At 43.7% G+C, this 26,875-nt stretch overlaps 1 protein-coding gene across 2 annotated transcripts in view; it reads right to left on the minus strand.

Annotated features, from left to right (window-relative positions):
* Nucleotides 1-360: 360 nt before the first annotated feature.
* Nucleotides 361-26,875, minus strand: part of LOC118123258 (protein kinase C beta type) — a 73,072-nt gene continuing 46,557 nt past the window's right edge. Inside the window, exons 10-17 of one of the 2 annotated variants that reach the window (XM_035180567.2) lie at nucleotides 25,012-25,185; nucleotides 23,410-23,501; nucleotides 22,355-22,417; nucleotides 22,065-22,203; nucleotides 21,706-21,786; nucleotides 21,221-21,328; nucleotides 17,587-17,727; nucleotides 361-4,291 (exon numbers count right to left, since the gene is read on the minus strand). In XM_035180567.2, the coding sequence (XP_035036458.1) occupies nucleotides 4,136-4,291; nucleotides 17,587-17,727; nucleotides 21,221-21,328; nucleotides 21,706-21,786; nucleotides 22,065-22,203; nucleotides 22,355-22,417; nucleotides 23,410-23,501; nucleotides 25,012-25,185 (954 nt within the window). In that variant the 3' untranslated portion in view covers nucleotides 361-4,135. Of the gene's footprint in view, nucleotides 4,292-9,378; nucleotides 13,586-17,586; nucleotides 17,728-21,220; nucleotides 21,329-21,705; nucleotides 21,787-22,064; nucleotides 22,204-22,354; nucleotides 22,418-23,409; nucleotides 23,502-25,011; nucleotides 25,186-26,875 lie in introns of those variants that run through there. The other variant, XM_035180566.2, reaches the window with a different exon arrangement.

The following is a 26,875-nucleotide window of genomic DNA, read 5'->3' on the forward strand; positions in this document are numbered from 1 at the left end:
GCAACCACCGATAAGACATCTAACTAACTGTTCGCCGAACCCCAACCCCGGACGGCGATTATCCATTTACAGCTTAGCAACTGTAACTAGGCACGTCAGATCTCTGAACATGAAGTGGTGTGCACGGGGCTGTAGTGAGAGCGGTACCTGACGATAGAGGAGTTTGGATGGAGGTGTATTTTCTATCTTCTGCCTCACTCTAAACTGCTTGGACACTAGTTAAAGTTAATACTAGTAGCAGTACCCACACATGGGTGAATTTACAAGAACACGATGGAACAAAAGTGTATTAAAGTTGTAGAAAGAATCTTTTCCACACCAACATCCACATTAATCAGTGAACTGAAACAAGGCAATATGCTCTTTCAACATGATTTATTATTCTACGATCGAAAACAACACAATACACATTTTCTTATTAATAAACTATCTACAGAACACATTATAACTCTCCCGCTGCAGAATCCTCACTGGCGTCTGCACACAGTAAACTATACTATACGCGTTGTTTCGCATGTAAGCTCAGCTGAAATCAAAGCAGGAACAAATTCAAGGCAGCCGACCAATTGTTTTTAATTCTAACCCAGTAATAGCACGTCATATTACAGTGTCAAGCAGAATGATAAAGTGAGGATTACAAAGGAAAAGAAAGGAACAGGAGTAAATACAAGTAGGAGGAAAATGGTTCTGTAATATTTAAAATTGATAACAAAAAAGAATGATAGAAGAATAAAAATGCAAGAGAGGAGAGGGGTAAAGGAGAAGACAACAGGGAAGCTGAGTGGAAGTGGAAGTGGAGGAAGGAAGGAAGGAAGGAAGGGGAAAGGTCAGAAGAAAATAATAAAATAACAGATGGAAAGGTGAGATCAAGTAAAAGGTCGGACGTAAAGAAAGGAGGGAAAGGAGGAGAGGCCTGCAGAGCCTGTACAGCTGAATGAATGGTGGAGGGTCAAAGTGTTTCTTTAAACGCAAAATGTCAATTATAGTTCAGTCATCTTCTACTTTTCTATTGCAACTCATACATTTATTAATATTAATATTAATATCAATGTTACCCCTAAACACATCAGTTCCTCTGTGTATAAAAGCAAACATGGAAATGGAAGACTGGAGACTTGAAAAATATTTATATTTGTACAGATGAAGCAGAACACGGTCCTTTTCAGATATATTTCATCAATAGGTCACAATGACGCGAGACAAACCTTTATCATAAACCCTATAAATGCCTAAAGAAAAGTTATTATCACACATCGGTCCATCGATCAACATTAAATATAGGATAAATCCATATCGCATGGAAGAAGATATGAGAGAGAAAGAAATAGATCATCACATGCATGCATAGTTATAATTCCTTACAGTCCTGATGTGGAGTTTTAAACATCGAACACGTCGCTTCCTGAAACACGGAGAGCGGAGCGTCACATGGAAAACTTCTTTGTATGAGTTCCTGATGAAGTGTTTCGTTTCATGTTAACTCTCTCAAGTCGGAGCTGCTGAGTCGGAGGGACGTTCCAGTGGTGGGGCGAGAAAAAGTACATTTACCTCGTTACCGTACTAAAGTACAATATTCATGTATCTCAACTTAAAATACCACATCACCAAGACTCAGTTGATGATGTAGTACACTCGTAAAGTACTTCTACTTTTAATACTTAAAGTATATATAAAAACATGTACTTGCTTTGTTTTACCCAAGTAGGAAAAGTAAATTTGGTACTTTTGATTTTACTTGAATACATTTTTGTCGTTGTATTTGTACTTTTACTCAAGTAAAATGTTGGAGTACTTCCTCCACCACTGATACATACAGAGAGACTGTTGGCTTCTGACAGATTTCTTATATTAATCTGCACAGTACTTTACATATCTGGATTACAGCACATGCAGGTACAATTACACACTCGTTCATTCGCTCAGCCACACACACACACACACGCACACACACAGGTAGACACAGCTGTCAAGTGCTATTAAATGCTTCAGGGCCGGTGATTCCCAACAGCAGATGTTTAGAGTAGGCAGCGATTAGCATAGGACGTATTTACACCCTTAACCTGAACAATATCTACAAGTCGGTGTTTGAGCGCGACAAACACAACACAACTACACCCATTCAATGAGAAGTGAACAGGACGGCAGAGTCAGATCCAGATACACTTCCAAAAGGTGAAAGAGTTCTTCTCTGTTCTCTGTGTGTGTTTGTGTATGTTTATTTATAACTATGTACAATATATATGCATATGTGCTGTATATAGTGTGCATGAAGGGACAGTTTGAGCAGATTAAAGAAGGGAGGAGGAAATCTAGGCCTGTGTAATGGACCTACAGTATATGTCTTGTGTGCCTCCAGGAGCCAACGTTTCACAGTCATTGTCCGCCTTGTTACGCTTCACCTAATAATTCCAACCCTCAGTCATGGATTGGACTGTATTGCTGAGTGTGTGTGTGTGTGTGTGTGTGTGTGTGTGTGCGCGCGCACAGTACATGACGCTAGTTGGCATTATAGCCAATGTAATGTGGTTTGAAGCTGGAAGGCAGATTTGCTGAATTTGAGCTGAATTTGGAATAATTGGCTTTATCACACACGCACACACACGCACGCACACGCACACACACTCCTCCTAACATATGGACGGTACATGCACATATATGTATGCACGTACATACACTCACACAGACGGATTAGGGGAAGGAGGTGCAAAATAAAGAGTTGAGAAAAGCTGCATTGCTGTTCTTATTATTGCTGTTTGTGAAATCGCTCACTCGGAGGTTGTCAGAGCGGGTCCCCACTCACTGTGTGTGTGTGTGTGTGTGTGTGCACGTGTGTACGTGTGCATGTTCCACTGGTGACTGCTGCATCTGCAACCCCAGTGACACGGCGTCACGCTCGGCTCCCGGTGAGGCCTCGTCAGAACTATGGATTAGAGCCCAAACTAAAAAAAATAAAATAAAAGGACAACAGCGGGATGGGGGGGAGGAAGAGAGGAGGAGGCAGGAGCCAAAAGAAGGATGAAAAAGATTTGACAGTCTGTGAAGTTTGCTCGTTAGGCATATTCCTCTGTGGTGGCCCAGTGTCAGACGCTCATTCGGAGTCTGTGCTCTCAGTGAAACTCATGACAGAGCACATGTTGGACGATGGTCCGGACACAGATTTAACTAGAGGACGACGCTCCTCGTGCTGCAGGTGCGACAACAGACTCCACAGAAGCAGAAGCTCTGTCTGTAGCTTCAGGAAGTTATTATCTTTTAAGTTGTCATGACACAAAAATAATTTTAATCTAAATATTCAGTAGATTTCCTGTTTGTTTTGTTAAACCTTATTGAGACGATGATCTCAGGACTGCAGCTCGTCTTCCTTCAGATTTGTTTTTTGTCAAACATGTACAGGATTCTTGGAAATAAGGAAATGATCAGGTTTGCCCGTCATAAAAATGCAACTCGCAACTCACTAGCAGAGAAACAACAGACGACCTAGAAATGATGTTTAAATACAACTAAGCTGCAGCAAACTAAACATATACGGACCAGATTACATCACAATTACCTTTTCTCCTAACGTAACATGGATATGTTGTAAATGTATGCATTTGTCAAGTTGCAAATATGTTGATACTGAATATATTTGTGAATTATTAACAGAGAATTAACAAGGGGGGAGGGGACTCCAGCCGAACCGGGATTCGAACCGGGTTCATCTGATTGTACTGACGACAGAAACTTGTTTTGGAACTCACATGGTTTGGTTAACGTTAGTCAAAGCGAGTGGTTTGGTTTTTAGTGATGTTAACGTACATTCAAACAGAACCTCACATTCACCCCTAAGTGCTTTTGTTGCCTGAACCACAGACGGATCTGTGGACATGGAAATTACATCTTTCCATCAATCTTTCACGTCACACAAGCTTTTGTCCAAACGTGTGACAACTTGGACTCTTTTTGATACAATGCTTCCAAATCTTTGAATGTTTCTGTACGTTTAGTGTTGTGATACCGTTCTCCTGCTATTGGACGAACACAGATGAGGCCTAAAAAAGGAACACATACATTAAGTGAACACACACAATAATTGCAGTGCTATGTTGGCCTATCTTATCTGCTCTACCAGTGCGTCAGTGTGACGCAGCGTGCGTTAATTTGCAGGAGACACATATTCAGGGTTGGTGTAGGAGAAGCCGAGGAAGTCGTCCTGGTCCAGGTTCATGATGACCAGCTTGTCCGTGGGCGTCAGGTCGGTGGGCATCTTGGTGAACTCCTTGTCGAAGTTGCAGGCGTCCTTGCGGTTCTTCTGCGGGTGGAGAGGGGACGATGGGAGAGAGAGATGGAAGAGAGGGAGCGATGGAAGAGAGGGAGATACCAATGGAGAAGGAGGAGACGGAATGGACGGGAGGTGAGGAGAAAATATTACTGTTCGACAGTTATAACAGCAACATCATTTTAATTCCAAAACTGTGAAACTCTTCCTTTAATAAAACCACCCTTTCATTCTTTTGGCTACTTATTTTCTATTGCTGATGAAAACACATTTTGTGTTTCTTCACTTTACTTCTCACCTGAACATCCAAACTCACATCAGCCAAAGACATTTTTACATCCGCCACAGAGGTTATGTTTTTTACTCCTGTCCGTTTGTATCTTGGTTTTATGTTTGTTTGTTTGTTTGTTTGTTTATGGAAAACTACAGGACAGAGAGAGGGATCCCTCACATGTGGCTCTCTGAGGTTTCTACACTTGTTTCCTTCCATTAATAGGGGAACAGATGATGTCGCCCCTCGTTAAGCCCTATGAGACAAATTATAATTTGTAAATATGGTCTATTCAAATAAAATGTGATATATTTATTGATTGATTATGGATCAGGGAAGGATCCAGATCTCTTCCTTTAACCTTGCAGGGTGTTTTGTCACTTTTTAACTAATTTCCCAGGGAAACATTAATGGATCTTGATTAAAAGAATCAGGCATATTCACTGGACTGATATCTATGAGTGCGTGGGATTTGGTGCAGCTTGATTTAAAAGGGGATTGTTAAGTCTTGTAATCTTCATAATACCAGATCTGTGAGGTGCAGGAATCTAAACTTCTATAGCTCAACAATGAGCTTTTCCTCTTTCACTGTGACAGCAACCAAAGAAACTCTTTGACCTGAAAAGAGAAGACGTTGGTGGAGATCTGCTGAATTTAAAACACAGTGGTGCAGACTGTCCTGACCACTGGTCTGTCTTCATGTCATACTGATTTGTTAATATCAACAGTCACACCAGCAAGAGGAGAGGAAGAGGAGAGTGAGAGAGATCGAGCAGAAAACGATCAAAGTAACAATACAGTTTGATTGAGGGAGGTGCACAGGAGAGTGAGAGAAAGTGACACATACTGTAAATCAACAGAGGAAAGAGACCTGGGAGCCTGAAGTGCAGCCAACTGCGACTTTGTGTAGGGGGTGAGGGCCACTGTGTGTGTGTGTGTGTGTGTGTGTGTGTGGTAGCAGAGGGTTTCTCTGGGGCCTGGCATCATTAATGCACCGCTTGGCTCAGTTGGTGTATGGACGGAGTAAAGAAAAGAGCGGACGGCATGTTGAAGATGGAGGAGTGTACGTTAGTGAGAGGGGGAGGGGCAACTTAGCGGCTGTCTCACACACACACACACACACAAAACTGTCCGTCCAAACGAACCCACCTGAAAATGAGTAACACATGATCATTCACCAACACTGGACATGTGAGCGCAGGAAGATTATTAAGACTCAATTCAGTGTTAGTGAGAGTTGGTCCGATCAGTGGACATGGACAGATGGACAGATGGACTCAGAGAGGGACAGTGGGAGAACAGAAGCTGGCCACAGACAGTAAATATGCACATCACTAAGCAGCGGCCACAGAGAAACCCACACAAGGGGCAATCTCAGAAAATCCACAACCATAAATATTTTATGTAAAAAAGACAGCGAGGGAAGCCAGAGATTTGCCGAACACATCCACAAAGTCAAGAGTCTGAGCATCACAACATCTGGAACAACACAGATAGCTGAAGCCACGGTCCGACTCACAGCACGAGGAAGAGGAGGAAACAAAAAGACAAAGAAAGAAAAAGGGACAGGTGTAAAGAAGAGTAGAATCAAAGTCGATGTCATTATTTTACTCCAACACTTCTGAAGGTAGAGAGACGATTACACGCTCGTACATCGCAAGAGTTCCCGTTCATGAGCGAGGAAGAGGAGGAGGAGGAGGAGGAGGAGGAGCGGGTGGGGTCAGACACATCGACGAGAGAGAGACAGCGAGGGACAGGAGAGCTTTGAAGATCACAGGCACCACAAACAAATGTCGCATCTCCTACCTTCTGCCGACTCTCCCGCGGCCTCGGAGGAGCCGTCTCCATCCACAGGTACACACCTGCCACAGCTGGCCCAGATCCACCTCACGTTCCTGGGCATGATATCCACCAGGGTGCTTCCTCTCAAGGGAGGCCTGCACTCCTGGCTGCTACCACACTCATGTGCATGTGGTGTGGTTCCATTTTTTAAATCAACTTTTTAGATTTAGTTTTATTTAAACCAGAAGCACTTAGAACAGGTTTAGAATCTATGAGTCTGGATTCAGCACAGCGATCGTGTCCTGAAGGAATATTCTGTGAAATCTTATATGTCAGCAATCTTTAAGGATTGATTTACTTTCAAACTAAATGTCATTCAACATATGACAAAGAAAGAAAACTCCCATGTGCACAGCACGCAGTTATTTACCAAACATGCACATTTGAGGTCACACAAACACACACACACACACAAACACACAGCTGCCAGCCATGTAGGCCGGCTCATAATGTGTTCCATCTCAGCGCGCTTCAATTGCGGTTAATGCTGTGAGGCAGAGAGACAGAGATATGGAGAGGGGAAAAAAAGAAGCGAGGAGAGATGCAGTAAAGGACAGCGAGTGAGATAAATATCAGTGGCCCTTGGTATAGATCAGAAGCTCAGAATTAACAGTAGCATCGGGGCAAACACACAATTATTTTTCACATCACTGTGTTCCAGAGGCGGTGGTTTTAATAGAGAAACATGACTCTGAGTCCTTAATTTAGTCTCTGCCTCTCTCGCCCCATCTCTTTTCAGTAACGAGAGGATTAGTGGGAGGAGAGACGATGCGAGCTGAGGATGCGGAAGAGTGGGAGGCACAGAGGAAAGGGGAGGTGATGAGGAGAGGAGGGTGAATGAAAGGCGGTATCGAACGCTGACCTGTTTTGGACTGATAAGCGCAGGCTGCTTTGTGCTGAAGCCACTGGCTTTAATTTGGGGGCCGCAACATTTGGAATTAATTATCACACGCACTCCAGCACTGCCGCGGCTTACTGTGTACACTGGCTATTACATCTACTCCAATACAAACTTTACACAGCTTATGTGCCGGAACTTACTGTTACACAGGAGTCTGAATTGCTGTAGGAATAAAGTTGCGTCGACTACGGGCTGCACCGCAGTGTGAGCATGCAGTTAACATACAGGGGGCGTGGCGTGCGTCTTCAAAGCTGCAGGACGTTGTTCAGGTTGTGCACGAAGCCACGTGAAGCTAATAAATTATCAAGCGGTGGGAATTTGTTGCCATGGAAATGTACTTCATTGAATTTGGTTCTGCACTAAAGGTCGAGATGAATCGGACTCTGGGACATTTGCAGGGATCGGTGGGAAATCAGCTGACAGGACTGATTCTGGAAGCTCTCAGTTTAACCTGCTAGTCTGGCTAGCTGGTTAATTAGCTCACATTTCCAGTTAGTATAAGTGCAGCTACACTGTAGTTAACAGGAGCCGTTACATGCTCCGGGAAATGAGATTAAAACAAACCAGTGGCGTTTGACTGTCGCTCAGTTTCCTCGGACATTTTACAGTTCCTTTGAACAGGAAGGCTGTTAAACAGTCACTTAATGACGTAATGTCACTTCGGCCACTAGGGGTCTCTCAATCATAACGATAATTAAAAACTGTAGTTTGATGACATTGTGAAGCAGCGTGGGATCATGGGAGTTGTTGTCTTCACTATAGATGGAAATCTACCTGATGGAAAGCGTGTTCACAAATGAGGTAATGTATTAAACTCATGCTACACAGCAAACGGCAGAGAACGATCATAATATGTTATGAGTTGAAGGAAAATTCAGCCGACAAAGTCACGAGTCAAGATGTGAAGTCGCAATTTAAAGGCGACTAAAATGAAATGTCCCGTTGCAATAGGAGATTGTTTTGGGGTTTGAAAAGTGTTTTGGATAATGTGGGTACACAGGTCAACTAAATATATAACATAGGTTGAGTCGCTTTAACCAAAGTTAAATTCCGTTTAAAAACAATCTAATAACTTGTGGGATCTCGGATGTGCTCACGTGGACAAAGGCCTTCAGTTTAAATCCAAATGTAAAAATAAAATGTCGCTTCTACATGTTTGACTAACTTCTTCCAAGTTGAGCCTCAGCATCATTTTCCTCTTCCCGCCCAGCGAAACTGAACCTAAACCAGTTTCTACATTCACACTCCCAGAGGATAACTGGTGTGATGTTGATTCTGTTTCGCATCAAATTGTGCCACAGCTCCGACTCGGTTCAGAACCACCACATGTAGTGTGTGTCCACACGTGTAAACATGACACTGTACCAGGGGTTTTAAATGGTGCAGGATGCAGTAACCCGTTAAGAGTGAATGTGCAGCGCGTCGGAGCCGCAGCAGCCGGAGCGGCGGCTCAACCGCATTTTGATTGTGAGCAGCTTTAGAGGCGGCGTGAAGCGGCTGAGTGGCTCAGCAGGGCTGTGTGTGTATGTAGGCCGTGTTCTGCATGTTATTTCCTTGAAGTCATCAGACCTACGCTCCCCCATCAGGGAAAGGCTCTTATGATAAGTGGCAGCCATGAAATATGCACAGCCTGTCGTAGCCGCCTGCCTCGCTTCACAGAGCCTCGCTTGGCTTCCTCGTCCCCTCCCTCCCCTTCTTCACCGCCGTCCCCTCTTACTACCTCTCCCCCCTTCTCACCTCCCTCCGTTGTTGAATTGGTTCCCTCTTCCCTGTCATCTGTTTTTTTTCCCTCTCTCTCCCTCACATTTGCTCAGAAAACCTCCTCGACTGTCACTGTCCATCGCTGGAATCTCGCTTTCCCCTCGCCACCTTCACGCCGCTCTCCCTCCCTCCCTCCCTCTTTCTCACTATCCCTTCCTTATTCTCTTTGGCTATGACACTCACAGTTACCCCATGGACAGCAGCAGTTTGTGTCAGACGGGAACGAAGTGAAAGAAAAGCAAGGGGCTAAAATACAGACGTGGAAAAAGCTTGCAGTCACTTCCTGAAGCAAATCAAATATACACGGTGTGAAGATGAGCACAAACAAACAAAAAATCCCATAAATGATCTTTTAAATCCTTTATTTTTTTAGGTATACCTGTTTTTTTCCTGGAAAACAAAAAATGGCACATGGAAAGCACTGAGAGAAGCAATTATCCTTTTTTACATATTTCATTATTTTCGGCTCGCATCACAGTTTCGAAGCCCCGCTGACACAGAAAACATGTATCACCCTAATATGTTAAGTGTATATAAATCCTAACTAGTAAAAAGGTCAAACAAAAACAGTCGTCATGCAGATTTCATTTTGCTTCTCCCTCAGCAGGAAGGAGTCATAGAGACAAAAGCACAAATCCTGGAGTAAGACTTCTATTCCTCTAGTTCTTTATAATACTGACAGTGTATATTATATGTATCTATCAACATTTGACACAGTTTATAGGTTTATGTGTATATAGATATAGGTATTTTTTTATAACACAGGGGGAATTGTAATGAACACCGACACAAATATAATGGACAAGGAATGAGTTGTACGTCGTCAAGTCGTTCAAATGCAACGGTTGCGTTTACTCGTCCGCAGTTCAAAGTTTAAGACTAGAGATCAGAGACAGGAACAATCTCATCCACATCAATTTGACTCTTGTGGAAATATTCACAGCAGAAATCTATGGATCTGTGTTTTTACTCCAAACTGTAGCTGATGGAAAGTGATCTGTCTGGAAAACTGGAACTTTATCTATCAGATATTCATATGTGAGCATATTTAGCTTTTGTAATAAAGCTAAAAAATTCTTTTAAAAATGCCAACATTTCTATTGTGAAATAATCATAATACTTTATTTTATTTTTTAATTTAGATATAATGTAGATATATTATTTTCACAACAGTCAGCTTCATACTAGTGGAGATAGTGACTCCCATTCCTGTCAGTTTGACTCATTTGCTTTCAGACAAGCTCTGAACTCTGGATAATCTACAGACATTCTTCGTTGTGGGTTTAAGTGAAAAAAGCCGATGTACGAGTGAGTGGCTCCGGACTTTCTCCGGAGTTTCTCCTGCCAGCCAGACGGTAAAAACTCCTGATCTGGAGAACGTCAGCTCGAGGGAGAACACAGCAGGAGATCCTCCGCAAGATTCACTGCGAGCTCGTGAGCTCGTCTGAGCGGAGAATCTCCTGCTGAGTTGTTCGTGCGTGAAAGGAAAACTCAGGAGAAGGTCCGGAGAGAAAGAAAAAACAGATCTGACCCCAATGTGACCCGAGCGCAGTCGCACCTGATCCAACACGTAGTTCACCCGAACACAGAGAGAGAGAATCAACACCGAATGCTTTTCACGAACAAGTGCAGAACAACGATAAGGTCCAATGAACAAATCTAAAGTCAGAGAAACCAGAGTAGATTAATCCTGACACAGATCTGAGAACTGAGCAGGATCTGGTCTGACGCACATTCTGAGTCTGGGTCCTCAGAACTAAACTGACCCCTGAACACCTCTAATTCCTACTGTGCCATAGAAATAACCGAAACAGACGTCTTCAGCTGTAAACATGTAGAAAACTTCATCCCACTACTACTGATAAACACCAGTGGACCTGAAAGTTCAAAGCCTCCCCCGATGTCCCTCTGTGATGAAGAGGAGCACGATATGAAGGACATCAGGTACTTTCACACAATTTTAGCTGCACTTCTGTCTCTGGCTGAGATGAATATGCTTCATAACCTCATAGACTTTGTATGTGAATCAGTTACACTCCTATAACCTGAGTCAGTCCTACAGTGTGTCCAGTTGCGAATACGTCACTTCCTCCCTGTCAACGAGATTATTGCTAGCTAAAGAAAATAAAAAGACAAAACGCAGACACATTCCTGCTGCAGAAGACGAGTGTTAACCAGTGTCCACGTTTACGGCTGCTGTGGTCAGGATGGAAACTCTTATTGCGGATGCAGAAAGCTACGATTAAAAAAAACAACAACACCGTGAGTCGAAGCTCAAATCCTTTTTCCCCCTCATGATCTAAAAATCAAAATCAGAAAAGTAGGGCGGCGCGCTCAACTCACCTTCACATCATAAAAACCAGCGGTCAGGGCTGTTGCAACGCGGGGGGTGGGGGAGGCAAAGCAAGTAAATGTCTGGGGCCCCCGAGCTGAGAGGCAGCCCCTGAGAACAGCTTATAATGTTAGTCCACAGCAACAATATCCTGTGATCAGCTATGTACAGGAAACCGCAACGACACCACGGTCGGAAACACCCTCAAGCCACAAGCTTTCTGCCAAAAGCTTCATCATTTCAGAGGTTTAATTGAAGACTAGAACGTCTGATATGGTTTGATTCTTTTGCCCGAGGTTCCCTCTAGAAACGCTCCTTCCCATCGAGGCGAGGTGGTTGTGTTGACTCAAACACATATAGATGTTTATCATATTCTTATTGTTTTTCCTCCTAATCTCTCTGAAGCCACTTGGAAGTGAAGTGGATCTTTGTAACACTGGTAGATAGACAGCGGGGGTGCTGACATTCACCACACAAACAGATGTAAACACAAGGAGCTGGTGGTACGGACACGTACAGGAAGTGTGACGCTCTCACATAAACACACATGGTAAACGAATGCCCAGGTATCGGAATCATGCTTGAACACAAAGAAACTAACGCTATAGTCTCTCATTGCTTAAAATACTAGATAACAGAAAATGTGAGTAAGAAGTTTTTATTTTCTATTTAACTCAGAGCCTGAATAAAGACCAAACTTCCCAACAGCACTTTACCATCATGATTTTGGAAAAACACACAAACAGACAATCGGATATTTGTGTTTATATTTGTCCTTCGTCGCACAACTCTGATCTCACCTTGTTTGTCTCATTTGGGTAAAATTATATCCCAATGTTTTCTTTTAATACTTATTTCAAAAACAACGAAGAAGATCAGCGAGGGGCCGAGAGATGATGCTAAAATGTGGTTGGGAGACAAAGTCTTTGGCTGTTACTATATCTTACTAATATAGAAACTCATGCACAGTATGTCAAGCATTCCAGTTTTAGCTAAGTTAAGGATAAAGAGACACAATTATTGTTGTTATACATTGAATAAAAAGCAGAGCAGAGTAACAGGCCTAACTCAAAATGCCTCGGAAGAGCCCAGGAATGAAAAAAAGAAGTTAAAGATGAAACTATATAACATGTAAAATTATGCAGTTGAGTATTTGTGTTTGCGGGAGGAATCATGACTTGTTTAAATCTATGTCGTTCTTACTGTGTTTTTTGTCTATTTTATTCTTTTTAATTATGCATTTTTACAATGCTGCTTTTATTACCCAGACATCTTTGTCCCTCACGGTAAATTTGACATTTAATGAACTTTTATATGGTCGCCGTCAATCTCATAACACTGATTCGAGTTGTGTTCGGTGAAATACACACAAACACTTTGTTCACACCGTAAACACAACCGGCTGAAAACTTGAGTCTTCTCATTTACCTCAGATGTTCTTGAGTTTCATGTACAGTTTTATACACACTGGGTTTCAGCAGTAGAAGCATCTCTTTGAGAAAGTTCAGCGCAAATAAAACCAGCTCATTGTAACATTTTGATCAGGTGGAAGCATGAAATGTAAATTACAAGCCTGAGGTTTTATGCCTCCGCCAATCAGTGCAGTATTAGACATATATTTTGTTCCCAGACACCTATGAGGTCACCGTGACCTTTGACCTCAAAAATCTAACCACTTCATCCTTGCATCCAAATGAACATTTGTACCAAATTCCCTCAGGATGTTCTTGAGATATAATTTTCACAAGAACCCAAATTTCTACATTTAGTTTCATAGCTGCAAAAACATTCCAGTAGAACCAGGTTGCAACAGTGTGAACAACAAGTGTATGTGTGAGTGTTTGTCGGTTAAAGCATGTGTGTGTGTGTGTGTTGTGTGTTGTGTGTTGTGGGGGGTTTAGGTCGTGGCTTCTTGGTGATTGTGACAACACAAACAACTTCTAAGATATATTATGTAAGTATATATGTGAGCGTGTATGTGTGTACAGGAATGGTTTTGTGTGTTTGTGTGAGTGTGTCCATGTGTCTGTGCATGAGCTGAAATCAAGCCTTCTCAGCAGCAGTGGGGGTGACAGCAGCTGCTGGGAACACCGTGTTGATAAAGGAGAATCCCTGGAACTCGTCCTGGTCCAGGTTCTCAATCACTTCCGCGTCGGGAGGGGTCAGCACGGGCGGGTGGCGCGTGAAAAAACGGTCAAAGTTCTCAGCTTCCCGTCCGCACTGTTGAGGAGGGTGGGGAGGGGATGGAGTACAGGGGGTGGGAGGGTGGGTGGAGCAGGAAAGGGGAGGGGGATGGAGAAGAATGGATGGATTGGGGCGGGGGTGGGGGAGAAGTCGGGAGGAAAACAAAAGAAGAATGACGAGGTTGAACCAGGGTGTGAGATGACATTCCCTGAACATGGTTTCAAATATGAAGTGCCAGTGCTCGGGGAGCGCTTGATTCAACTCTCTCCGGAAGATAATCTGTGATCACCTTCAAAGTGATAAAAGTATCAGGAGGCGATGAATCAAGTGCTCCCTGTTCAAATATTTGAAACATATTCAACTCCACTTTTCAAAACAACAGAGCCCCTGAAGTCTCAGACGTCCTGTGGCAGAGCACTAACCTGGACCTGTAGGTATAAGGGACCTTTTCTTTTTGGCAACGAGCATTTCTATTTTCCTTATTTGACTCTTTTACTGTATAATTAGGGGTCACATCTATGAATTGTTTTTTCACTTTCTTTTATATTGCCCGAAAACCTTTGACATTTAATTTCTGACATATTTAGGGGACTGATATTAATGAGTGTGTGCGCAAACTAAATTTAAATGTGGTTTCATAGGGGGCAGGAGGTCTCCACTCATTCTAGTGCCGCTTGTAATGCTTGGATTTAATTGGAATTTCTAAACAGTTGCACACGAAAAAAATTCTGAGAGCCACAAGATAATGATGGCATAATTGTGGGTTAATTATTTGCTGCAGCTGTGGAGACCTGCTGAGATATGAAAACCCAAATCATCGGAGCACATACTGAGCACGAGGAACAACTCACAAAGCTCCTGAGATAATAACTTGGAATCTGCACGTTTGTCAAAATATTTAATTTACTGTCGAGATATTTACCTCCACCAAGGAGATTAGGTTTCATCTGTGTTTGTTGGTTGGTTCTCGACTGATCTCCATGAAAGTTTGTAAAGGGGCGGGGCATGTCTCAATGAAGGCTTGAATTTTGGTTTGGATCCGGTTCCATAGGAAGATCCAGGTTTTATTTTTATATAACTTTCTTTTGACATTTTCACAGGAAATAATTGATGGATCTTGCAGTAACTAAAATCTGTTTAACTCATATCTGTGTGGAATTCGGTGCAGCTTCATGGATTTTAAGGGGACTGTTGAGCCTTGGCTGTTCTAGTTCATATATGACATTCAATTGTCATCTTGAATTATTATCTATTGGCTGAAAACACTGAAAACTCTTCTTGCTATTGAGACACACGTGCAGAAATAGAAGAAGATGGATGCAACTATCCAAACAAGCTCCTGTCTCTCTTCCTAACTGCTGACAAAGTGACTGTTCGCCGTCACATTAGGTCGAATTTGTTTTCTCAAGAAGCAATTTGGAGAAAGAAAAAAAAAAATCATTGTTCATTTCAGTCCACCTCATTTCCTCCTCCTGACCACTGGGAACCCCCCCCAAAAAAGAGCTTATAAACCCCTGAGACGTGCGTCCGTCTAAGTACATAAAACAAGTTATTAACTTGAAAACTATATTTTCCTGACAGTGCGCCTCACGGGGACTTTGGGCCGAGCTATTCCTTTTTTTCCTTCCTTCCATCTACATCACTGTGCTGAGCTTTAATTAACACAACAAGGATTCAATGTCCTCTGACAACATCCCCCAGAGGAAAACTACAAACTCATTAAATCTCTGTAACTCGGAGAACCAAATGAAATTAAGCCAGACTGTTTAGAGTTTGGGGAAATATGTAAAATGAGATATACACCAGGGTCAATCAGCTACTTACTTTACCAAATGGGAGAATGAAATGAGCACCGCAAAGTTTGGAAATATCGGTTCAGTGCGGAACACCTTGGCTAAGAGTGCGTTAGCTATCGTATCATATTCACGACCGGGGATATAACTGGGTTTGGTTTTGATGAAATGCTGCTTCAGAGACACAAGGGTTGATTCTGCAGGGAATTAAATGGGGATAACTTTTATTTTTTAAGTTCGTTTTGGATATAGTTCCTGTATTTGAATAAATCCTGCGGTGATGTGAGAATCCTGTAGTGCTCTGCACACAGGTTTCATTTGAGACTGAGCTCCAGACTGAGCATGCAGATCAACAGAAACAAACATGAGAGAGCAGTGAACAGTGAGAGGACAAATAAAAATGTGTGGACAGATGGGTGGATGTGAACAGATACAGTCGAAGGATGGACTGATGATGGAGGGATGGAAAACCACAGACAGCTGGAAGGACAGACTGACTTACACAGTTACACAGTAATAACGTGAATGAAAATGATTTGACCGTTTTTTATCCGTGAAATATGAGTAAAGCAGTCAGTCCGTCGGTCCGTCAGTCAAAAGCTCAATTGTTCGACCATCAAACAGACTCTCGAAGGACATTCCCAGCTTTTAAAACCACAATCGGACCACAATTAGAAAGACTTTGGAAACCAACTTCTGATCAAAGTTAGTCGACCAGCGATATGGATTTAGAGAGCATCAAACAAATCCTTCATAAACAATTATCGTTACGAAAGCACCATCACGTACCAGCCTGAAGAAAAAGGGTTTTTTAAGTCACATCGCTCAAACAAGTCTGATGGCGTCGCAGCGGAAAAGATCAAAAAACCACCTTCAAATGATAAAACTGAACCCCCCCCAAAACTTTCTTTCATGCAGGGTAAACACGACGGTGCTTCAAAAAAGAAAAAATCTGAACGATTACTTGTTCTCCTCAGTGGGAGGAAAGACGGGAGGAGAGAGAAATAGCAAGTGACAGTGCAGAGGGGTGAAAGACAAAAGATGTTAGAGAGATTAGATCAAACAGAGAGAAGAGACACATACAGAAGGTGAGAAGATAGAAGGATCAGACGACATGTGTTAGTAGTCACAGCAGAGACACACACACACACACACACACACACACACACACACACACACACACACACACACACACACACACACACACACACACACACACACACCACCTCAGAGCTGAAGGACAGCCAGGTCCTTAATGTGACCTCAGACACACACATACACACACAAATCCCCATCGGGCCAAGACAGCTGCATAAAAAAACTCAGGAAAATATATTTAGCAGCAGTTTGGCCTTGGGCTGCATGAGTGTGTGTACATATCATGGTCATATTAGGGTGTGTGTGTGTGTGTGTGTGTGTGTGTGTGTGTGTGTGTGTGTGTGTGTGTGTGTGTGTGTGTGTGTGAAGCTCAGGCCACAATTTTCTGCCCAAACCCGATGGAGGCGGAGCGAGAACTAAGCCCGACCTGAGCCTGATGTTTTCCTCGGTCACAGGCACGTGCAGAGTAAAAAAAAAATCAAGTAGAAAAGCTCCAGCCGACGTGACCAAACCCAATCTGAACCCCATATCGTTTCAAAATGTTTGCCTGAACCCAGCTCGTCACGTCGGGTCCCGTCTGTACCGATGTGCACCGACTCCCCGGAGGGTTCCTCTAAACTCAGTCTCACCCCAGTGAAGACAGAAAGCCCTTCAGCTCAGTCAGAGTGACGCTGCACCAAAATGTTGTGCTTTGGTTTCGACAGCTGAATCCGATCGAATGCACGTAGAGTCGTCCTCATCTTCCTCATCCAAACTCCCATTCATCACCACACGTTCTGGTATCATTCCCAACACAACGCCTGCTCCCATCACCACACACTCATCCCCCTCGTGTCTGGACTTACCTGTGTGTTCCATTCAGAGGAGGGGAGAGAGACAGAGGCTCCACATTGAAAAAGGGCAAAGATGTTAAAGGTCACAGGGACAGACCAGAGACGTGTGTAGAACAGAGGAAGTTAGAAGGAAAGACGGGAGTGAAACATTTCCCAAAACCACCAACATTACTCTCTGAGCAACGTCTTCACCAGGAAGAGAAATCAACCCTCCTGGTGTCCAGTGTGGTGGCTGGTGACTAATTCCCCCCCCACACCTTTGGGCCTCGTCCTTATTCGGGGTCAAGTCAGGTTAAAGCGTGGTCAGACTTACAGCTCGGGGTTTGAATGGCGGCTGCACCTCCTTGTTCTCCAGCTTCTCCCAGTCCATGTAGCGGAAGAAGCTGTGCTCCCTGATGTCGCGCTCGCCCTCCGGACCGCAGCCGAGCCGCTTCGCTGGATGCTTCGTCATCAGCTGGACAAGCGGAGAAAGACGAGAGTGAGTTATTTCCTGTCTCCGTTTTTTTCTTCACCCAACGTAACCTCTCTGCTCTGCTCTATTGTTGGCGTATATAAAACAGCTGACATTTTTTTTCACTCCCCTCCATGTGTGTCGTTGAGATATTTCAGTCTGGATAAAAAAAGAGGGGCAACATTATCATAAAAGTGCCGCGCTGCTATCACAGCTGACAAATTAGCTGCAGAGTCATTTCTTTCTTAGCACCTTTGGACACAGTGAAGAAACCGTGTGAGCGTTTTCCCAGGATTTACGTCCACGTGGAACAACGTGCGCTCGGCTAAATATTGACACAAAATTAGCATCAAGGTTGAATCATTTATCCGCTTGAAGGACAATAACGCTTTGCTCACTGACAGCAGGCGAACACCTTTAATTATCAGGTTTGAATGATGAGTGGGGGGGGGTCTTCACTCACTAGCATTTAGTGGTGGGTGGACTGGTGAACCACACTGGTCTGTATCTGCCCCACATCTCCCCTCTGGAATCATTAGAGTTTCATCTCATTTATTCCCGTCTCTTTCCCTCAGCGTTCCCACCCATGATTCGGCCTCTCTCCGTTTATAAATATACATCATTAGTACTATTATTACTTCTTCACCTCCCATGTTTGTATTTCCTTCCTCTTAACCATCCATCCCTTCCACTATCTATCACGTTAGATGACTCTCCCTGAAGACCCAATACGAGCTGTCGAGCCTCCGCCTGCAGACAAATGAACTGCTGGTGAATTTTTTTTTTCTTTACCACAGGCATAATTAAGGAGCGTTTATGATGTCTGTCCACACAACAGCTCCTGAAGAACCAGGATCAGGGCCTGTGGCGTCAGAGTGAGTGTGGAGGTATGTGCGCCTCCCCCAGGAGCAGCAGTCATAACTCATTACATTACAACTAAAATAACACGTTCCATGGGTCAGTCAACCTTATTGTGCAAATATGTGTGCACATAAACACGTTGGCTTAACAGGAATGGAAAAAGTAAACAGTTAATACATAAGAATAGTTTGTTTCTAATAGTTTCCGTGGAATCGCTCACTTCGTTTACATGGACACAGACATTCTGATAAAAACCTGATGAAGACGATACTCTGAATAAGACAGAGTCATGTAAACAGCATATTCTGATTAACTTAACCTGAATGAGGTTTTATACTCACGATAATCAATAATTCAATAAAGGCCTCGTCTACTCTACTGCAGATATTTTCCCCTCCACAGCTTCGTTTTACTGAATATCTCCGTCCAGACGAGAAACCGTTGCTGGTTTTGAAATATGGATGCAAGTCAGTGTGAAAGTGTTCCCCCCCCCCTTCAGATCTACACTGAACTCATACATGACTTTTCTGGGAACCAGTTGATGGTAATACCCGAGTGTTACTACTAAATTATTGTGCAGGGTTTTAAAAACATTTTAAGGAGTTTCTCGCATCTTTCTTCTAACCTTTGCACAGGACAGACCTCATGTTAGTTTGGAGATTTAAAAATAAATAAATGTGTAAACCTTAAATTAGAGCGAACACAGTTCTTCACAGGACAAGAGGCTCTTTAAGCTCGAGCTCGGCACAAACACCGTCATGTTCACTGACTGCGTCGTCTTCCTTGACGAGAACTGAAATATGAACGTTACATGATTCTTTTTTCTTTTTCAAAATGGAAATATCTTGTAGCGTTTAAAAGGAAAGCTTCGTATAGTGACACGCACGCACACACACAACACACACACACTCACACATACACAGAGTTAACCCAAGCAGTACTGGCAGGGCACAGTGGGAACTGTGGGGGTGGACAGAGGCAGCTTTCATGCTCCACTGAAGATCCACCGTTGTAGCACTACAACCCAGTTATCATCACTAATACATATCCACAGAATGTGTCTGTGTGTGTGTGTGTGTGTGTGTGTGTGTGTGTGTGTGTGTGTATCTCACTGAACATGTTTGTCATCACTTTGCCTTTGCCTTTCAATTCATTACAAGAACGTATTCTGACTCAAGTCATCCGCATGTATGTGAGAATGTGTGCGTCTTAATTCATGCTTGCACTGCATGTTGATGTTAATATGTTTGTGTGTTTGTAGGTTATTGTAGATCCGTGTTAGGCCGGAGCTTTAAAGGCGACTGTAATAAATGGAATAAAAGACTCAGAGCATTTGTCTTTCATTCGTTCTCCCTTTCGTTATTCGGCCTTCGTTGAGGTCACAGTGACCTTTGACCATCAAATTTGAATCAGTTCATCCTTGAGTCCAAGAGAATGTTTGTGATAAATTTGAAGAAATTCCACAAGAGGGGGACGGACAGACGGCCAAGCCAAAAACATAACGCCTCCGGCCTTGGCTGTCTGCAGCATGGAGCCCCAAAAACACCACACACCATATTAATGAGCTAAAGTTGTAGCTTTAAACTTTACTAATCGACTGTGCATGTGTGATATACACTGAAGTAGAGGAGTGCTGCTCTGGAGCTCCACAGAAGAACTCAGGGAGCTCCAGAGAGCAGATGAATCATAGGAACTCTGGGGGGGGGGGAACGCCCTGCTGTGTATTAAATGACTCAATGTAAATCTAAACATTACATGGGTTGGTCGACGTGTGTGTAGGTGTGTGTTGCTGAAGCCAGTGAAGTGTAGCATTAGGAGATGAGACCAAGAAGTGGTGGTTTGATAGAGAGGACCTACTCTGTTTATAACACACACACACACACACACACACACACACACACACACACACACACACACACACACACACACACACACACACACACACACACACACACACACACACACACACACACACACACACACACACACACACACACACACACACTCCAGCTGGGACATGTCAAGACATCATTTTTGTACAGTTTTTTTTCTTCCTAAGAGGAGTTTCCACAGCCAACTGAGCGCACTGCAAAGACTTTATAGTCGAGGCTATTAGAGCTGTGTGTGTGTGTGTGTGTGTGTGTGTGTGTGTGTGTGTGTGTGTGTGTGTGTGTGTGTATGTCTGATTGAGAGGATGTACAATGAAAAAAGCGAAACAGCAGCTTAACAATGAACAGTGCAGAGAGAGAAGGACAGGAGAGGAGAGCATTATGATGGAGAGAGAGAAAAGGAGAGAGGGAGAGAGAGAGAGGGAGAGAGAGAGATGGAGAGAGGGGTGAGAGAGAAAGAGAGGTAGAGATGAGCAGAGCAGATAGCCACATGTGAACAATGTTGTTTCACTGCAAATAAATGTTCCTTCATAATGGTTTTAATTACGCAGATAATTTTGATGTCCCTCTCTGCCTCCATCGATTCTTCCTCCCTTTGCTTTTTTCCTGCATCCTTTACTCAAATTTATTACTCTCCAAGCTCTCTCTCTCTCTATGTGTGTGTGTGTGTGTGTGTGTGTGTGTGTGTGTGTGTGTGTGTGTGTGTGTGTGTGTGTGTGTGTGTGTGTGTGTGTGTTTACACTCACCCCTTTACAGATGGCGACAGCTTCCTTGGACATCGACTTTGGATAGGAGACATGATGCTCCATGATTGACTGAAATAACTCATCCTCATCCTCGCCGTCAAATGGAGGCTGGAGAGGAGAAGCAGAGGAAGAGGAAGAAGAGGAAGAGGAAGAGGAAGAGGAGACGAGAGGAGAAATATTAAAGGATATTAAACCTGAAACCTTTTGTGTCTGAACCGAAGGCCTTTAATACTCAAAACACAAGATCCCCCCCCCCAACTGGGACATCCAGGATTTGAGAATGTCACATTTGCTCTTATCAATGATTAATACATGAGACAAAAGACTCATATATATAATTTAATGGCTGACCTTTCATTAGAAAATGTCAAATTTTAAAGGCTCCGATAATGAGCGTTTGTTTTTTTCTCACATTCAGTCACAAATGCTGATTAGAGAAGTTTGACTCACACATACACATTGTTTGAAAAGACTAAGAGACCAACCTGCCCAGCGAGCATCTCATACAGCAGCACACCAAAGGCCCACCAGTCCACAGATCTACCATAAGGTTGGTAGGCTATGATCTGAAATATGAAAACACACAGTAATGTCATGAAAACAACTTTTAATACCTAAACAAAATCAGTCTGGTAGGTTCCTGCAATCCTGAATTCAATTTCAATTCATTAAGAACAGAAGTCGAACTACACCCGGTTTTGTTTTTGCTTTTGTAAATGAGGACTCGTTTATCTTTCCACAGGAACATTTACGACTAAACTCAACTAGAACATGCAAAACAAATCTCTGTTTTAATACACTTTATAACATCCCTTTGAACATGGTACAGGCAGACACACTTTACCTCGGGAGCTATATAGTCGGGGGTTCCACAGAAGGTCTTGGTGGTGACTCCATCGTTCATATTCTCTTTACACATGCCGAAGTCAGCGATCTTAATGTGGCCCTCGCAGTCCAGCATCACATTGTCCAGCTTCAGATCTCTACAGGAGAGAAACACGATGATAACCGGGGAAAGAACAAGAGGCTCCAAGTGTATGTTGCTTCTTTGATTCTGTTCTCCTCTGTATCTTCAGCTTGGTTTTATAAACGGACATTTCTTTATTTTTTCAATTGTTGTGGTACGGAGGTTACCTGTAGATGATTCCCTTTACATGAAGGAAGAACAGTCCGATGCCTATTTCCGCAGCATAGAATCTACACACACACAGAGACACACAGACACACACACACACACACACAAACAACAACATTAATTAGAAAGAGTCTGAGGGAAAGGACAGGGGGGAAAACAGAGGGGTAATTTGTGTGCACATGTGGGTGTGCGTGTCAGCGTAAAGGTCAACGCTGTCTCTTCAAGGCCAGAGAGCAGCTGATAAGATCAACAGGAGGAGTCTGGACGCATTGACCACGCAGTTAACTATGTTTGCATGGGCGCGCACAATCAGCGTCCGTCTGTAGAGTGCACATACAAGATGGCGGTGGAGAATATGCAGTAAAATAAGTTCTGTGATCAGACGCCGACGCTGCGGCGGCAGGAAAAGAGGCGTTTGTTTAAGGCGTCAGGATCCTCGGTGCAGAATATCCTGACTACTGTCTGACAAATAAATTACACCGAGCACAACATGCTGATGGCCTTTGATAAAAGAGTTGTTCACTCCGTTCAACTTGCCCTTTCGCCATCTAAACCTTCTGCCAAATGGAAGAAACTCTAATTCCCTATAAAGTAGATGAAGGGCAAACTCCTCCACGGCTCTCGCTTTGCCCGACAGCCCGCTTGTCAAATACGTCAGCCCGGTGCTTCGGCTTGACACCGGCGATCTCGCCAGCCACCTCAATTATATTCTGCAGCTTTGGAGGTGTTCTACCACACGCTGAAAACTCTTAGGTGCGGCTGGATTACTTTCACGCGCACTGGGGCGAACAACATATTTCATCCCCAGGCACAGCTTGGGTTGTTCATCCATCACCTGAGCCAGTCAAACTGCTGATGGCTTGTTCACTATGATTAAAAATATGTCACTAAACTGGGAAACACCCATGAGCAGAGGATTAAGATATCGTGTTATGATGGCATAAGAAGGTATCTCTGCTTTTTCGTCTACAAATGCTGCTTCGTGTGTGTGTGTGTGTGTGTGTGTGTGTGTGTGTGTGTGTGTGTGTGTGTGTGTGTGTGTGTGTTTACTCACACAGCATGTGGCTCTTTGAACTTGCCAACCTGCTGAATCTGATACATGAGATCTCCACCGTTTATGTACTCCATGACAAAATACAAACGGTCCTGCAGAGAGATAGAAGGGCAGACAGAGACGGTAAAAGTCAAATAATCGTACAGGTTCATAAAAGCAGACGAGAGGTCAGTGAGAAATGTGATGATAGTGAGAGAAGGAGCGTGGGCGGCTGTCGGGGCGAAAGGTAGCGACGGGTCGCACGAGAGAAGATTAAAGCACGGATGCAGAAGAAAGAGGGCGAAAGTGACATTAGAAGTGAAAATGGGGGGGATAAACGATAGAGAACGAGGAAGAGGACAGTGAGAAAGAGGCGATTGGGCTGTCGTCCTTGCGTCCAATCACTCTCGAACTGAGGGAACACAGCAACATCAATTTAAGAGCCAATTCTTCTCCATTATCTATAGAAATTGGCAATAAAGTGCAGTATGTGAGAGAGCGTGGAGGGATTTGGTTTGTGGCCGTGTGTGTGTCTGGAGAAGATATTGTGCAGTTTTGTGAGTCAGGACTTTGAATGCGCGTTCGTGTGCGTGCGTGTGTGCGAGCATCCTTGCCTGCATTGCTTGATAAGTCGGCTCCACGTTTGTGTACAGTGCGCTGTATGTGTGAATAAAATATATTAGTGTGTGCACTACACATCGTATACGGGTATGCATGTGTCTATGCATGCATGTTATAATTGCCTGCTAAGTCCCATATGTACGAAAGCCCTTCTCTGGTCGGAGAATTAGCTCTGAGGACGGGAGGATTAGCACACTCCCTTCTAGTGTGTGTGTGTGTGTGTGTGTGTGTGCGTGTGTGTGTGTAGGTCAGGTCAACCTTTAGCCTTCTACTACAACCTCAAATTGATGTACAATAATTAATTGAAACATAAATGTGTGAGTATGTTTAAGCAGCATGTGCACGTGCACGACATGAAGTTGTTGCATGAAACCAACGAGCTACATTTACTCCTCCGTTAACTCTACGATTTCTATGGATTATGTGTCAGAGGATGAGCACGAATCAAATATGAATGCAGCCTGTGTGTTCTGGCTGTGAGCTGGCGACAGCAGGCGGGGTGGCTGCTGTTCAGACCACAGCGCTCCACAGCAGTGCCGCTGTGCCCTTCAGCAGGACACCGCACGGTGGCTCACAGCTGATCAGATACAATGCGAGTGTGTGGAGGGACACACGATGGGTGTCACTTCTGTGGCTAGTGAGTCACCTGCTCCGAATCCTAACCACCAATCGGAGCGTTGCTTCAAGTGATGATCCATTCTACAGTGTACTGCCATAACAAGTAAAAGTAGATAGTAATAGTAATTGTTTAGGCCGGTGGGTAAAGGGTTTGTGAAGCGTAGGGTTTTTGCACAAGGTGTATTTTGAGTGTGGGGGTAATATCTATAAACAGTTTCTTCTTGTGAATATGTAGAATCTGTAGGGGGACCGGTTTGAGAAAAGAACAGAGTGTGACTGTAAACAGAGCACGGCGAACGAGAGACTGAGTCTTGAACCGGACGTCCACTGTCGACCGCCGGCCCCAGAGGTTTGTTCTTGTACGACGATACAAAAAAAACGTACCATAGTCTGGAAGGTGGAGTGCAGCTGTGTTAAGAACGGGGGTTTTGAAGACAGCGCTAACACTCTCTTCTCCACCATGGTGCACTCCACATCATCATCCTGGATCACCACATCCTTCTTCAGGATCTTCACAGCGTACAGCTCCTCCGTCCCCTTACGTTCCGCCAACATCACCTAGAGAGGGAGAGAGAGAGAAGGAGTGAGACGATAGACGTGAAACACAGGGAAGATAAATCCACCGATATTCAAAATCTTAAGGGCAAATAGCTTCTGTGACATCACCTGTAAGGAAAGAGGGGTGTAGGGAAGAAAGAGGGAAAGAAGGAGGGATAGAAAGGACAAGGACAGGCGGCAGACTGAGATAGGTGAGGCAGGGAAGGCAGCGGACACAGTAGAGGTTCTGTTAAGGTCAGGGATAAAGAAGCAGAGTGATAAAGAAAAGCTTGTCTGACTGTTTTGGGTTCGACAGTCAAGGCAGAAATAACGAGACTAAGGACAGGGGGGGGACTGAGTCATCATTTTTCAAGATGTCACCTGAGGAGAGAAAAACAGAAAAAAGATAGGTAGGACAAAGGGGAAGGAGGAGATTCAAGACTCCTTTACATTGTGCGATTACAGCCAATGTGAAAGTTTACTCCGTCTGGAGTTAAGCCGAAAAAACGAGCTCTGTGACGTCCCAATGACCTTTGACCTTTAAAATCGGACTTTATCCAAGTGAAGAAATATGTTGATTGGTTGCTGTTCATGGGACATCATGCTCAAAAGAATGGGATGGATCAAATACGAAGAAGGGAGTTAAAGTTGGGAGGAGAGGTAAGGACGGAGAGAGGGAGGGGCAGTGGTCTGGCGAATTCAGAATCCTATTTGAATTCATAGTAACAAAAACACAATTTAAAATCTCATTCACATATTTTCTGTTGCTGCTGATCCGTGTGTGTGTGTGTGTGTGTGTGTGTGTGTGTGTGTGTGTGTGTGTGTGTGTGTGTGTGTGTGTGTGTGTGTGTGTGGGCTCGCACTCAGCAGATAAAGTGTCTTGTAGCCAAGGTCGGACTCATTCTGAGGACTCAACCTTATTAACTCATCCTCCTCTCTCAGCTCCTCTGTTTGCTGTATCCTGTTCTCGCCCTGTTTCTTCACCACTTTGCCGTCTTGATTTCTCCTTTTCCCTACCTTTCTTTCCCCTTCTCCTCTTTCCTGAAAAGAGAAGAGAGCTGCTGGAAATAGCCGACCGAATGTGGGTCAAGTCTCAGCTCGCAGGTCGTCTCATGAAAGTAAAAGCAGGCAAAGTAAAAGCAGGCTCGTGACCCAGCAGGTCGGAGGAGTTCATCTCTCTGGACTGAAATATGTATGGAGGGATTTTATGAGCAGCTGTGACTTTAAGTTGTCTGTGTGTGTGTGTGTGTGTAAAGTTAAACTCTGAGTTAGAGAAGAAAATAGAAATCTATGTATTATCTTACGTTGAATAAAATTGGGGATTTCTCTGGGTTTGAACATTGTCTGGGACATTTTGGATGATGCAAGTACACAAGTCAACGAAATACGTAACATAGATCAAGTCATTTTGAGGTATTTTAATTTTAAGAATTGTTAAACACAAGAATGAAACTTGTGTATATTAAACAACTTAATTCAGATTTTGCAGAGTCGCAGTAAAGCTCACACTTTCAAGCATCAGTTCCAGAAAACTAACAGCAGAAACTTCTCTTTGAGGTTTACAATGCGTCAGATACCTGGTTTTCAGTTTCCCTGCACTGTGAATTATCAGCACAGATTTGCAGCAGCACCGTTTCCACATGTTCGACTACTCGCCTGACTGCACGGCTCTAATAAAAGCAGTCTTTAACGTTTTATCTTAAAACAAGTG

Source organism: Hippoglossus stenolepis, chromosome 16 (genome assembly GCF_022539355.2).
Source record: "Hippoglossus stenolepis isolate QCI-W04-F060 chromosome 16, HSTE1.2, whole genome shotgun sequence".
In the NCBI taxonomy this organism is placed as follows: Eukaryota; Metazoa; Chordata; class Actinopteri; order Pleuronectiformes; family Pleuronectidae; genus Hippoglossus; species Hippoglossus stenolepis.